At 30.9% G+C, this 15,000-nt stretch overlaps 1 protein-coding gene across 2 annotated transcripts; it reads right to left on the minus strand.

Moving 5' to 3' along the window:
* Window positions 1-4,420: 4,420 nt before the first annotated feature.
* Window positions 4,421-14,576, minus strand: LOC121118174 (uncharacterized). 2 transcript variants are annotated; one of them, XM_040712721.2, is made up of 2 exons: window positions 14,256-14,576; window positions 4,421-4,780 (listed from the first exon to the last, which is right to left on the minus strand). In XM_040712721.2, exons 1-2 carry the CDS (start codon window positions 14,507-14,509, stop codon window positions 4,654-4,656), a joined length of 381 nt encoding a protein of 126 aa, XP_040568655.1. In that variant the 5' UTR covers window positions 14,510-14,576; the 3' UTR covers window positions 4,421-4,653. The 2 variants fall into 2 exon arrangements, with proteins under 2 accessions (XP_040568655.1, XP_040568654.1); XM_040712720.2 differs by lacking the exon at window positions 14,256-14,576 and adding an exon at window positions 7,769-8,099.
* Between the last annotated feature and the right edge of the window lie 424 nt (window positions 14,577-15,000).

Genomic DNA, 15,000 nt, shown 5'->3' on the forward strand with positions numbered 1-15,000 from the left:
TATTTATTGATTAAAGAGTGCTTGAATAGGAAAAAATGGAGGCGTTTCGAATTGAGGCATTTGGGATATACTTACATATGTAAATTTAAATGAACCCAGATGTGAACAATACATTAATATTATTGAAAGCAATACCCTACTGCACCCCAATACCAATATTTTTGTACCGGTTCAGCTAACAAAATTGGTATTGGTATTAAGTTCCAGTTGTATTGTAAGCAAAGCCTAGAACAAATATTAGTAAGGCTCTTTTTTTCATTTTTACAAAAGGGGTGTATCAACATAAAAACTATCTTGAACCAAAATCAAGAAAAGGAAATCCCAATATATTTTTTTATTTCCAAAAAGTGCATACAACCAATGACATATTACTCTAGTCAACTATAGTGTTTTATTTAAATTGGGGGATGCTTTAAGATACAAAATAATTTTCGATGTAGTTCAATTTAGTAGCTGATTTAAAAGGTTTACATTGAGCACGATATGACCTTTCAAATGAAATCTATCAATTTCTCATTCTTCGAGTGTGACGATCAATTTTGCATACTTAAAGTGTAATTTGCAGTGCACATAAAGGGTTTATATGAATAGTTTATTGATAGCAATTGATTATAATTCGTCGAAGAATACAACTGTAAGAAACACCTATTTTCCAAAAAATAATCATTGACGGTAAAATTAAAAGAAACACTTTTTTGTTCTTATAAAAAATTATCTTCTGACCTTTTTTAAATAAATGGTATGCCAACAAATTTTCTCATAAAATAATATTTTTTTGATGCTCTTTTTTAGACAACCTATTTTGCTGGTATTTCACCAGTTTTGAGACTTTTTCTTAACAAAGATAAAGAAATAATATTTTGTTATTGGTCAGAAATTCAGGATTACGTCATTGGCAGCAGTGGTAATTTTATCTTGTTTTATCAAAATTTGTTTTGTCATTATTTCGCAAAGAAAAGAAAATATTTGTTTTAGTCTGAAATAAAAATAGAAAATTGTTTCTTCATCGCCATACAAGAAATAATGGTTGTGTAAAATATTTCGTCTTGTTATAGCAGACGAAATTAACATTGATAGGCAGTCTATTATTTATATTGAGTAATGACCAGTACCAGTTTTTATACCAATTTTGTAGGCCGGTACCACAACACAATCGGTATAAAGAACAGCACTCAGATACACACTTGAGTAATACGGATGAAGTGAATGGAAAAAAAACCCACCCAGAATTGTCATGAAATGAAAATCCCTTCCATTAACTATTAATTCCTTTTCGCTCAAAAATCACAACTTTAATCTTTCTATTAATGAGGAACGACATTATTAGCTACGCAATGATTCTACTACATATTAATAAGAAATACTGAGTCAAGGTTAACCTATTATACTATATTTTCCATGGATATCAAAAGGAATCATACTGTGACTTACAATCCAATTTTTTAATATATATTTTTCTTTTTATTTTATTTTGCACAATTCTGTTCATAATATGTAGTATCGTGTACGTACTTAAAAACACTAATTTTAACTGAATGTAAATATAGGTTAAAATTTTGAGGTGTTTTTTTTTTTTTTTTTTTGCGAAATCATGCAAACTCCTAGAAAAAGGAATGCAACCCTGAGTCACTTTATTTCAAAGTATGGGGTGGCATGTCTGATTCATCTCAATAAAATATACATATATAGTTATATATGAGTGTCTTAAAAACTACTTTTGAAACATTACCTATTAACGTATTGCATCCGTTAATTACTCCTAATTAACATACCTTTCATTTGAATTCAAATACTCCTTTCATACATATACGTAAGTCTATCATTGCTCCTATCTCATCTTTCTTGTGGTCTTTAGGGAGGAAAAAAAACAAAGACATAGAAGTAACGGCCGATTCATTCAATTATATTTAATTATATACATTCATATACCATGAGGATTTGCATCACTTGACCTTGAAACATGAAAGGGTCAAGCTTCGGGGTCATTTCCGTTTGAAAAGGATATTTTGTTGTCGTGCTCCTCTATTACTATATACTCATTCTTTTCAACCCTTTATCCAGTTTGGACAATTGAATCCATAAAGTATTAAAATACTTGTATGTTTAATGCCTTTTTTAGGGTGAGAGACAATAGCAAATTCGGCAATGAATGGAGTCTCTCAAGAATATATATGTGAATGAATTCATTATCAAGAGAGTTGGATATACTATCTGAGATATTCAAAAACTTTAGAGTGACTAATTGTCATGTTGAAGGTGTATACAATATATCTTTGTTAAGACTCGACCAAAGGCGGATTTTTTAAGTGTTTTTTTTCTTGACCCAATCGGAGATTTAATCGTTTTCAAATCGTGGACAGGGTTTTTTCGGTCCCAACATATTGAACGATTTTTTTCAGTCTCAATCTATGGACCGATTTTCTGCCCATTCTTAATTTTGAGTCGTGCAAATATGATTTATGCAACACATTTGATTTAATGTGACATTATTGTTATGATGCTCACATTTTTGTCACATACATTACGTCATCAACAGTTTATCTATATACCGAATTTTAAAAAAGACCAATCCAGAATGAACTTTTCTTAATAACCGTTGTAGACCTCTTGAGCCTTCAAATTGGCTAGTATCAACTTCTCTTTTCACAAACGCTTTTACAATCGAATCTATTATTACAGAGATCCAAAGAGTTATTTATAATTTATAACAAACCTATTACGGATGGGCTCAGTAGTGTGGTTTAGAGAAGAATAGAGTAATTGTACGGCTTTCAAATGATGGAAGGACGTTTGTAAACAAAGGACTTACAAAATCTTCTGATCCAGAACAAGAAGAAAATCGTTGCGTAAGTCCCCTCGTTATCTACGCACATTAATGCACGAATACCACGTTCTTTCCTTTGATTTTATATTTTATACCGAGCTAAGTTTTTGTATATTTTGCTTAATAGCCTTAATTTGCCTTATATTGATTTGCTCAAAAAAAACAATAACACACAAAAACAACAACAACATCATATGACGTTTTTTGAAACACACATAAAGTCATAAATAATTAAAATATAGAATGGATCTAGACTGGATTTTAATTGAAACCTATCCAGGCTCCCTTTTACCAAGACCAATCTAGACCGAATTATTTTTGAGATCAGCTCAGACCAAACTTCTTTAATTTAGCAAATAGTTTTGGTCCACTAAAAATTATAATGTTATCAAACCAGTCTCCGATTGTCGGATCGAAACCAAAGTCAAATAAATACATTTCAAATGAATTTTAGTTATTACCTTAAAAATTTAATAAAAAAATGACAAATATAATTTTGGAGGTGTTAAATGGAGAAAATCATTCAATTTTTATAAACATCAGCAAAAACTGCTAGTAAGTTTTTTCTTTTTTTTAATAAACCCAACTTCTAATCTACAACTTAAAAATCTTGAATACGGACACACTTATTAACAGACAAAAAATCCTTTATAAAATCTATAAGGATTTTAATTTAAAAAATTAGAAAAATAACTGAGTAGTCGTTAAAAGGCTAATAATTTGAAAATTAAAAATAGTGAATTGTAGGAATAACAACACTCCACAAATATTTATTCCTTTGGTGTGGCCTACATATTCTTAAACTGTTACCCAGCGGCGTCTACAGGGGAAGAGCTGGAGGAGCTGTTGCCCCCCCCTAAACTAAGGTATTTTTTATACTTACTAGAAAATGAAAAATTTGAAATTTTCAAAAAAATTAATTGTCAGTAAATAGTTCTGAATGTTTGAATTTTGTATGTCAAAAATTTAATATCTTAGAATTTTTTTAAAACATTACAGTTCTTTCTGAACAGTTCTGGAATTTTTTCTCGGAAAAATTTAATATTTGAAATTTTATTCCCAAAATTTTTTTCCAAAAAATTTACTTTTTTCTGAGAATTGTAGCTGCGTATTTTTGAAATTTTTTTCCCAAAAAATTCAATATTTGTAATTTTATTTCCAGAAATATTTAATATTCGAAATTTTTTCCATAATTTTTTTTTTTTCTAATTTTTTTTCCAAAAACCAAGCCCCCCTCCCCTACGCCCCTCAATCCTCCGGACGCCCCTGGTACTGCTTCCCTTACCTCAACAGCTTACATTATAGGTCTAATAAATGTATCATGTAAACAGTTGTTTAAAAAGAATGTAGATACGCAATGATTTAAGGATTAAAATTAGGAATATAATGTTTGGTTAAAATACATGGCTGCCTTATTACATCTTTTGATTCAGATCTCCTGAAACCTTCAAATACTCATATTCAATCTACTCAACAAATGATATCATCTAATGTTGATGAAATAAACAAATAACAGAAATAACAACCAGAACGTAACGTCTTTTAAATGCCTATTTTTGAAGGATACATGTCAAAAAATATATAAATTTCGTTAAATCACATTGTCAAAAAAAATTCTAAGATATATTTCTCCCCTCTTGATCCTTGTTTATGTATCAATATTACATACTCAATGTTGATAACAAATAGACATATTTATGTACATATGTAAACATATAAATATTTTTCAAAATATACATTCAATGTATGTATCTTAAGGTATTTAATGATAAAAAAAAAGTAATAAGTCAATAAAATACGTTTTGGCCTTGAGCCAACGGTTGATTTCATCATCCTCCATTTCCATCTTCGAATAGATTATCTACATCATCTGGCCAAAATAATAATATGATGATGGACAAACTTGGAACAATACTTAAAGTGCCAATGATGATTGTTGCCTCAATAATGCAGGTTCTGAAACATATTAAAATGGGTATATTTAAAGGAATGAGTCTGTATTGTGTCGGCTTAAAGGTAAGCTACCACATCTATTATGCATTTACAACCTATATATTTCTAAAAAACTTTGCAATTATTATCTCCAAACCCCAACAACTCTCCCTGTAAAAATAGAGAGGTCCTGAAATTTTAAAATGTTTCTTGTCTGGGCCAGAGAAAATGGTATGTTAGGTAATTTGCGTCCTACTAAATTAAATTTATCATAGTAATGTCACTCCTACAAACAATAAATGTTTAAAAAAAAAAAACATCTTTATTTTGAAAGAGAGAGTAGTATAGATTTGAAGATTATAATATGCAAAGATCATACAAAATAAATAGTCTAAACACCTATTACGTATATGTATATCCATGATAGATGTGAATTTCATAGCTCACCTTAGGCCAATAAATTATAATGGGAAAATAAAGTACCTATGCATGCCCAAACTCCTTTTTTTATGTCACAGAATAAGTAATATCTTATTCATAAAACAAAGTTTATCGGTATGTAAGTATGAATGTATGATCAATAGTAAATTCATATATATTTAAAAAAATAATCACCAAAAATAGGAGAGAATGCTTACATCAGAGGGAGAAGTTAACCCAAACTGACCCATTAAGTAATGAACAAAAAAGAAGAAAGAGGAAGCGCAACAACCTATTTTCCTTTTCTAATTTCTATATTTAGCTTTTCCCTGAAAAATATCATCATATAACGAGTGTGTGATATATATGGTTCGGCAATTTGTAACAATATCTCATAATACCTACCACGTGTATTGCTAAGAATCCTTAAAATTTGCTGTAAAATCTAAGTTGGATCTATAAATAGCCTGAATTGTAATGAAATATGTAATCACTTAGGGATAGACCCCCAAATTTCAAAATATTTGATGGGGTTTACTGATAAAAATTAAGCTGACTCAATACAAATATGAAGTCGACTCGGTTTTTGTTTCAAATCTGAAAATTGACTCATCTTTTGAGTTAAGTTGAAAAATCCTTGACTCATGTTGAGTCGATAATTGTTCACAGTAAACAATAAAATGAATATCATACTTTGTATAATTAATTGACAACAAGAGAAATGTTTGTATTTATACAGTAAAAAAATATTTACTGGTAAAGTTTTTTGTTTTGTTTGCGATTTATGGTAATTTATGAACAAAAGTTTTTAAATAATTAATAGCAACATTTTAAAGCTATTAACGAAGTTGTAATGTATACTACTTATGTATATTGTACAGCTTTTACATTGTTACTATTGTGTATGTATCCTTTTAATGGATGAAGAATGTATTTCAAATCCATAGAGTCTACAACTTATTATTAATATCTTAAAAAAACCAAGAAATAAGATTTATAGTATTCAAGGAGAAAAAATATTGTTTTATAAAGTATTGTATTATTTCAAAAATTATAAATAGATGTTTTCCCTTATCAATAATGAATTCAATATCCTTTCACTTTATTCATCATAAAACAAAATGGAATGGATATCAAAAAATAATAAACTGGACTATGTACAACATTAGCTCTTTTAGTATAATATTAATATGTTTTTTTTTTAAATTTCAGCAGATAACTTAAAGTGATAATGCTGCAAAAATTGTAACCAAATCAATATTTCTACTATAGTTGCCTCTGCCAAAGAAGTTGAACGGAGGTTTTGTTTTTGCCCTTATTTGTTTCTTAGTCACCAAGATCACAGCAAAAATTACGAATCGATGTAACTAATATTAATTAGTTTTTGTAAAATATTCTGTCATACACTTTTTCGCAATCTTTATTTTCGATGGTAAACCCACCTTCCTCAAAACACAAACATATGATTGCAAATGATTATATTTTCACGAAAACTTTAAAATCTTGCCTCTGGAATGAAGCCACGACTACTTCACCACTCCAGAGTGATCCAATCAAATCTTAACACTTTGAATTTTAAACTTCAATGAGGCATAATTTATTAATTTGCAATAGAATTTAACAAAATTAATACTATACGATTAAATAGATGTGGGACTTAGCTCTCTTAATAATTAACGTAGCCGCCCTTAGCAGCAACGGTGGCGTCCAGGCGGGGAAAAAGGTCTGGTACTCACTGCAGATGTAGTCTCCTGTCATGCGTTCCAGTCCTGACTGATAGTGGCTTTGAGGGCTTCGGTGTTTGGATGACGGATACTGCAGGCCTTCTCCTCGATATGCAATCAAAATGTCTGGTCAAGGGGTACCAGGTCTGTAGAGGGGCCAAACGTGTAAAAAGGAGAGTTCAAAAGAGTTTTTCATAGAAAATGGGTTTCTTTCATTACTGATATCAAAAGTTGCCTCTCTACCCTCAGAAGGCTCTTTCAACCTACTTTTTGATAGCTCTCTGGACAGTCTGGTATGAAAGCCCGAGATCTCTTGCATGGACCCTCATGGACTTAAGGGGATTGATCTGGGCTGCTTTCTTTAGCTCCTCCGGATCCAATTTGGCCTTATTAACAGAGCCCTTCTTCCTCTCCAACGTTTGGACTTGCTGATGTCATAGACGGTGGTCCTCGAGAAGCTCAACTTGTTTGAGTGCAGGAATGGAAATTGTTCGTTCAAGTGTCGATATCTCAACTGTTACATAAGCTGAAGAGCTCAAGTTTATTTGATTGTGTAACTAATTGCTTATACTTTAATAAATATCAAAATAATAATTAAATTTAATCACTCAACCTCTTTTAATTATTGGATTACTAAGTTGTTCAGACATGAATGAACCACCCGGTATGCTGACCACCTTATTACCAAGAATTATGAATAGGAAATTGTATTGGTGCACCCTGTATAATGTTCATTTATATTTAATCAGTGCAACTTCAATTAAGCAATTCAAGGAACATTAGAAAAAAAAAGGGAAACCTTGTTGACTTTTTTTAGTTATGTGAATAGAATTTTTAAATGAAATGAATGAATGCATAAAAAAGTCACCTTCGACTGAAAGATTTATTAACGTCCTTAACTTTTGTCTTCTCCTCGAACCTTTGTATAATACAATTTCTTAATTCTTCTAATTCTTGATTAGCGTTTTGAGCCTTGAGTCCACGCAGATAGCGATTATGAATCTCAGGTTCATACTTTTCATTGAAGGGAGGTAAGTCATAGAGGCATTTGGATATTTCATAACGTTTCTTCTTTTTTCTTTCTCTATTTGCTCGAGTCATTTGAGCAATAATGGCAGCCATTTCGTTTTAGTTATTATAATTAAAGATGAGAGTACAAGGATATCGATGTGCACCTGAGTAAAAGAGTGAATTCAGACTGATTTTTTTTGGAAAAACTAAAAGGTAAGAGCAATAAATGAAACTGTTTGTTTATAAAAAGAATTCTCTTTCGAAGAAGAGGGGGAAAGAAGAGTTATTTTTCTCCTTCCTCGCACCTCTTTGCATATTTTTCTATAGGCATATATTTTCAGTCAACACAAAAACAATCTAGAATAATTAATATCAAAATTAACTTTGCATTCTTCGACAGATTATTGTCATTTTCTATAAACATACTTTCTTGATTAACCCCTTCAGTGCGCCACAAATTGCACTTAAAGTAGCCAAAGCTTTCTGAAATCAAATAAAGGTCCTAAACTATAGATAAAGTTCTTACTATATCTTAACTTATCCCACAAATTTGAATAAAAAGCCAATAACTGACTAAATATGTCTATGATATGTTGGGTTGCAGGCTTGGGAACGAAACGCTAAATTGAACGGTGTTCCATGAAACGAGCGTTCCCATATTCAAGACTTTCAGGAACCAATACGGAGGCATCTTCTTCCCATCTAATGCCACGATTCCCAGCATCAACGTGGATGCTGTGGACTGGTTGACAAGCAGAACCTAATCCAACATGTAGGCGAGGTAACGGTGGTACTTGGAGTTTTTTGACTAGTCCACAGTCTAGTTTTTCTTGTCTTGTTGCTATACTGGGCGTGAATCATATCGGCTATACTTTGCCTTTTGGCCTCTATCTCGACAATGAATGATCTGATTTTATTCAGTTGTAGCTCATTTGAACGCTAATATTCACCTAATATATTTATTAGTGTATAAAAAATCTTGAAACCTAGTTCTCAAATGAGGCCTTACTAACACTTTCAAGGTTAATGTAGCAATTTGCTGTTGTACAATATATATATGGCACTACCTTATGATTGGAACGTGGAACAGAACGCAGAACGGAATGGAAATATGGCTGAACGATGAAAGCTGAATTGTGAACGAAGAAAAAAAGATTGAACGAAACGCCAAAATAGTGGAACACTTACAAGCCTGTTGTACATATATATGAAACAAAATATTTCAATTGAGATTTTCTTCTATTTCTGGATTTTTGTTAAAAATTGTTTTTATTTTAACGCACCACATATAGTTTGATAAACAACCACCACAAAAAAAGATGAACAATAAAGTTAAACAACATCTCACTTTCCTCTTTCAAATAATTATTTGTAACCTTTGTTTGTGTATAAAAGATGATAATCTACTCAAATACAAAAACTTAACTTTATAAAAGAAAAGAAAACTTTTTAACAAAACAATATTTTTTATATAAAATATCAGCCTCTGATGCCTACAACGTTACTTTTTATAAAGGATTCAATCTAATTGCTACAAGAGTACAAAAAATGTCGTTTCATTCTTGTTATTTAATCCAAAGTACAGAGATGTAAAAATTGTACAAATCCTTGTGTGTGTAAATGAAAAAAGAAAAGGGTGTGTTGGCAGCTTAAATATATTACATATCTGCTGAAAAAGATCAATAAAAAACTAAAGCTTGCATGCTTACTAATATGTTTGTATTTTCAAAATAGAGAGAAATGAGGAATAAAAGCTCTAACATCCTGGAAGTTACATACTTATATTTTTTTAAATGTATACCCAAGAGGATTTTGACAATTTTGACATCCCTACCAATGTATTATGTACTATGTACGTGGAAAGAAAACTAGTGTTGAGACTTGGTCCGTAACTGATTTCGTTTTTTGATTTGATTTTCAGTGATTTAAATATAGACCTATATTTCAGTGCAGACCACGATCTTAGACCATAGACCGAAATTTAATTGCATTTAAGTCGTGAATAGATTTTTCCAGTCTCAATACGAAGTTTGTTTTAAAAGTTGGTACAAAGCTCGAGTGATGGCGCTACTGGCGCGCATCAAGGTTACGTTTTGTTTGTAGTATCTTTAAGAAGAACACACACCAAGTTTCTGTTTGGCATTCGTTGGAATCGAGGAAGTAGAGTGATTTTCAAAAAATGGACGAAAAAGATTTTCGTGTGTTTATTAAACATTACATTATGAAATTCAAAACGCCTCAGGATACTAAAATGAAGCTTGATAAACATTATGAGGATTTTGCACCTTCGATTAAAACAGTTTATAAGTGGTTTCAAAATTTTCGGAGTGGCCATATGGGCACAAGTGACGCTGAACGTTTTGGACGCCATGTTGAGGTTACTACTCCAGAAATTATTGATAAAATCCATCATATGGTGATGGATGATAGAAGATAGAAGGTTCATGAGATTGATTATCGTTATTGGATCGTTTGAAAACCGAGTTACAAGAAGAACACCCACGTTTGACCCAAAAAAGTCATTTTGTATAAGGACTATGCAACAACTCACACCTTAGCAGTTGTGTTCGCAAAATTAATGGATATAGCTTTCTAACTCGTTTAATATCCTCCTATTCTTTAGACTTGGCCCCCTCGGACTAATATTTTTTCCTCAATTTTAAAAATTGGCAGGGGGGAAGAAAAATATCTTATTTGAACGAGAAGGTGTTTTCAGAAACGAATGGCTATTTTTCAGACTTAGACACATCCTATTATTCGGAAAGGATCAATAAATCAGAGCAACGTTGGACGAAGTGAATCATCCTAAAAAGAGACTATGTTGAGTAATAAAAAACGTTTACACCGAATAATTAAGTTGTTATTATTTTTGCACGGACTATTCAAACGACCATCATATATAGATCTTTTTTATTTTTGTCTATATCTATGGGCCGATTTTCTCTCCTATTCTGATTTATGAGCCGTACAAATATGATATTTGCAACACATAATGCTTCATATAACCTTATTGTATGAATGGTCACAATTTTTAAACCCACTTGACGTCATCAACCATTCATAAATATGATCGGTCTAGAACGAGATTTTTCTTTGGGACCGATATAGAACCAATTTTTCTTTGGTATTTGTCCAGACCTGAATTTTTTAAAGGGACAAATGAGTACAGTCTACTAAAAATTATAACGGACTCGGGCTTCGAGATCGGAATCCAACACTACAGAAAACTTAATTAGTAATTATCCATATACAATATATAATATCATTTATATATTGCTACTAAACTGACACGCTTTTAAGACATGCAAGACAAGAAACTTACATATATATATATATCTAATAGTACAACTCTATGTAATCATTCTTTAGTTGTATAATAGTATGAATAGAAGACATACCACTCAAGTAGATATAACTCTAAGTTACAAATGTACAACGGTGGTTAATCGATATGTCTTACTTGAGTACCTCAAAATGTTATAGTATATATATTTTTACAAAATAAATGTAAATTTGCGTTGATAATAGTGATGATTGTTAGAGTTGTAGAAACCCTTACCTGCCGGTATGTCAAAAAAACAAACAAATATGAACGTGGTCATATTGACAATTTGTAGAATATTTTGAAGGAGGGCAGCTTAATCGACATGACGTTTCATTAGATTACCTGCGAGAATCCCACTCCGTCTCTTACATGGACATAGGTAGGAATTACGCCAAGGTTGATCCTCAATTATACTACGAGTTCAACATGGACTTACAATTATAACTCCACAACAAATCCTCTGTGTGACTCTTTGTCTTTTATACACCATTTTATTATCTCTCCATGAATAACAGCTATGGAAAATAAAAAAAGCTCTTCAGGTTCCTTCCACAGCTACAGTAATAAATAAATAAAAATACAAATCTTTATATCATTAATGATGGTTATGAAGTAGGTCTTCTACGGTTGACGCTGATTATTGATTGAGTGCCGATTTATTTATGATTTTACTTAACAAATTATTTTTTTTTATTAGAGCAGCCGGTAAAAAGTGGGAACCCTCTATAAATAATAGTACAAAATTGGATGTTTGAAATGTTTTGGTTTTTTAAACTAAAATATATTTTGAAAAAAAAAAAAAAAAGATTATTGAATAATAATTCTTTTTTTATAGAAAAATAAATAAGTCGTCTAACATAAATTATAAAAGTTTTGAATTCGCAAAGAAAAATTCTGAAGACGGATTGTACTGTAGGGGTATTTTATAAACATATTTTCTATTCTCATAGCCTAATCTGAACTTACGTGTTTCATTTTTTAACCCACTTCCCTCCCAAGAACCATGTGGTTTTTTTTTGTTACGAGCAAAAATATTTTCAATTTGTCTTATTAATAACTTTTACCTATTTCACTTTTTAAATTGGTTGTTTATAAATATGACAAAGCTTTTTTATAAACATTTTTCAAAAGTTGTTTCATATTTCAATTAAATGATGTATTTCTTTCGAAAAACATTTTATTTAAATAAAAAAGAGGAAAAAAATGGTCTTCTATTTAATCTATCACATCATTTATGCCATTTTGACATGTTATTCAAGTCTACGTAGTTGTAAGTTGATCACCTCCCTCTCCAACAAAGATGGATGTGTTTTAGGCCGAACTTCCATTCTTATAAGTAGCCACGTAGTATATGAATGCCTCCCCGTATGTAAATTTTTAAAACAATGGGTGGATCACTCTCCGGGTTTCTCGAAACTTCCACCGTGGAATCCAAAGGAGAACAATTAGAAACAGAAAATGGTCGTCCACCCAATAGAGTAAGACATCAAAAACCTTATTTTCTTAATATTTATGCGCCATTCCTTCCTCCAGAGTATGATTTAAAGAGGAAGCATTGATGATAAGTACTTCCCCCGCTTTCTTATGTTTAAGGACTGTGGTTCATAAATTTTGATATCATGACTTTTTTTTTAAATAATACTTCGTTTGTTTAAACCATTAATTTTTAGTTTTATACGATACCTCCATTTCCTTCTTTCTCCTTCTCAGAATATCCCAAATTCCGTCACATTTAAGAACCACTACTTTAGAAGAGGAATTTTAAAGTAACAAAATGGAAAATACAAAAATGAAATTTAAATTAATACGATTTTCGAAAAAAGAAAAGCAAAAGAGAATTACAACTTTCAAACTAAAATTAAAATACTTTCAAAATTATTTTAATTTAAAAAAATACAAATTTTCCCTTAACATTATAATGCTATGAAATTATTACAGAAACTTTCTAAAAAGGCACAAAACACATATTTGTTTGCTTTAAACCCCACCCTTTCCCATTTTGAAATTGTTTTCTAAAAGGATACACCCTATTGTGCCCCAAGATTAAAATGGGATTTCCTTTACCCCCTCCACAAGTCATCATATAACTCTAGCTCCGTCGGTAGGGTATAACTAGTGTTGGGTTTTGTTATGAAAATCCTTAGTCTATCTGATACCATTATGATTTTTAGTTGACCCACCTAATTTGTTTCTTTAAAGAAGTTCGGTCGGAACCGTTCTGAGATAAAAACTCTCTTTGGATCGGTCTTATTTAAAATTTGGTGGAAAGTAATTCGATAGATGAATGGTTGACGACGTGTGCTTCAAAAGTGTGAATATTGGCACAATAATGTCATATAAAGTTTAATGTGTTGCATAAATCATATTTGTAGAACTCATAAATCAGGATAGGATATAAATGTGTCCATAGATTGAAACAGAAAAAATAGGTCCATGATTTAATACCGATTATACTTTGGTGTATGGTCTGAGATTCCGGTCTTGACCAAAATATCAATCCAATTCCGCGAAAAAAAATTATTTGGACCGACTGTTAACACTAATAATTAATGGGTTTTTAATAATATCCATCTTCGGGAAAAAATCAACTTGCTGACTATATGTTATCAGAGGATGATGGTCCGTTGGGCTTATTGTAGGAAAATGGTCAATGATGCAAAAAGTTAAGCAACACAGGCTTTAGAGGCACGTCTAATAACCCATGTATATTATGTATCGTTAAATTCAACTTACATTTACAAATTATCCCTCAGAAGTCGGAGTTTTAAATATTAATAAATAAAGAGTATTTTTGTTAATACATTTTTTAGTAATTTGAGGTTTTTCTGAAATAAAGATAATGAACTGAACCGAAAGAAGTGAATCGAAAAATTGAGGTGAAATCTCTTTTACAACCTTCCTATCACTTATCATATAGTGATATAAATATAAACGGAAGATTCTTTTATAACCACCCAACCCTTGTTTTCGATAGTTTTGGATCATAATTTGCAAAATATGTATTAAATAACTTGTATACCTTAAACTAAATTTTTGATTCATTTCTTCTTCCTTACGATTTTCATTCAATCTATCAATGATGAGTTGACGGAAATGAACAGCCTCTCTCTTTCCTTGAAGATCATTTGTCGCTTTAATATACTTGTTATGAACTTTGGGATCAAAACGCTCAGGAAATGGAGGGATTTCATACATACATTTTGATATTTCGATCCTTTTGTTCTTCATTCGCTCCCGATTCGCTCGGGTCATTTGTGCAATAATTGCCGCCATTTCTGATGAGTTTTTTCTTCCTTTTCAATTCACTTAAATACTTAAATAAATATTTAGATAGGAGTAACAGTTCTTACGTATATATTCTAATTATCCTTATTTGATCTATAAACGAAATCGATATAATTGATTGTACCTGGAATATGGCGAATGAAAGTAAAGGAGAGAAAATAAGTTGATGTACATATTTAATTACTTGATAAGACTATATGACGTTTATCATGATATGTGCGCATTCAAGAAAATGACTGTTATTTTAAACAAGTATTATTTTAGAAAATCCATAGCAAATAGATAACTAAATATATTTGCCCCAAAAGTAGGGATTAGGTAAAAGTGAAAATATTATGTAACTTAAAGAATCGAGATACATTTTACTTATAACTAAGTGTATTATTATTATTAAAGAAATACAAAAAATTGGCTCGCCAAAGGTTGCGTGATTTTACCATAGACAATTATTACGATGATTTAATCAACCAAAACGCTTG

The sequence above is a fragment of the Lepeophtheirus salmonis genome, chromosome 5 (genome assembly GCF_016086655.4).
Source record: "Lepeophtheirus salmonis chromosome 5, UVic_Lsal_1.4, whole genome shotgun sequence".
In the NCBI taxonomy this organism is placed as follows: domain Eukaryota; kingdom Metazoa; phylum Arthropoda; class Copepoda; order Siphonostomatoida; family Caligidae; genus Lepeophtheirus; species Lepeophtheirus salmonis.

Excerpts from the sequence above, each read along its gene's own strand:
- LOC121118174 (XM_040712721.2), bottom strand. The coding sequence starts at position 14,509 with ATGGCGGCAATTATTGCACAAATGACCCGAGCGAATCGGGAGCGAATG. Across the intron at positions 4,781-14,255 it reads AATCAAAAATTTAGTTTAAG|AACCTGCATTATTGAGGCAA; the intron begins GTATACAAGTTA and ends AATATGTTTCAG.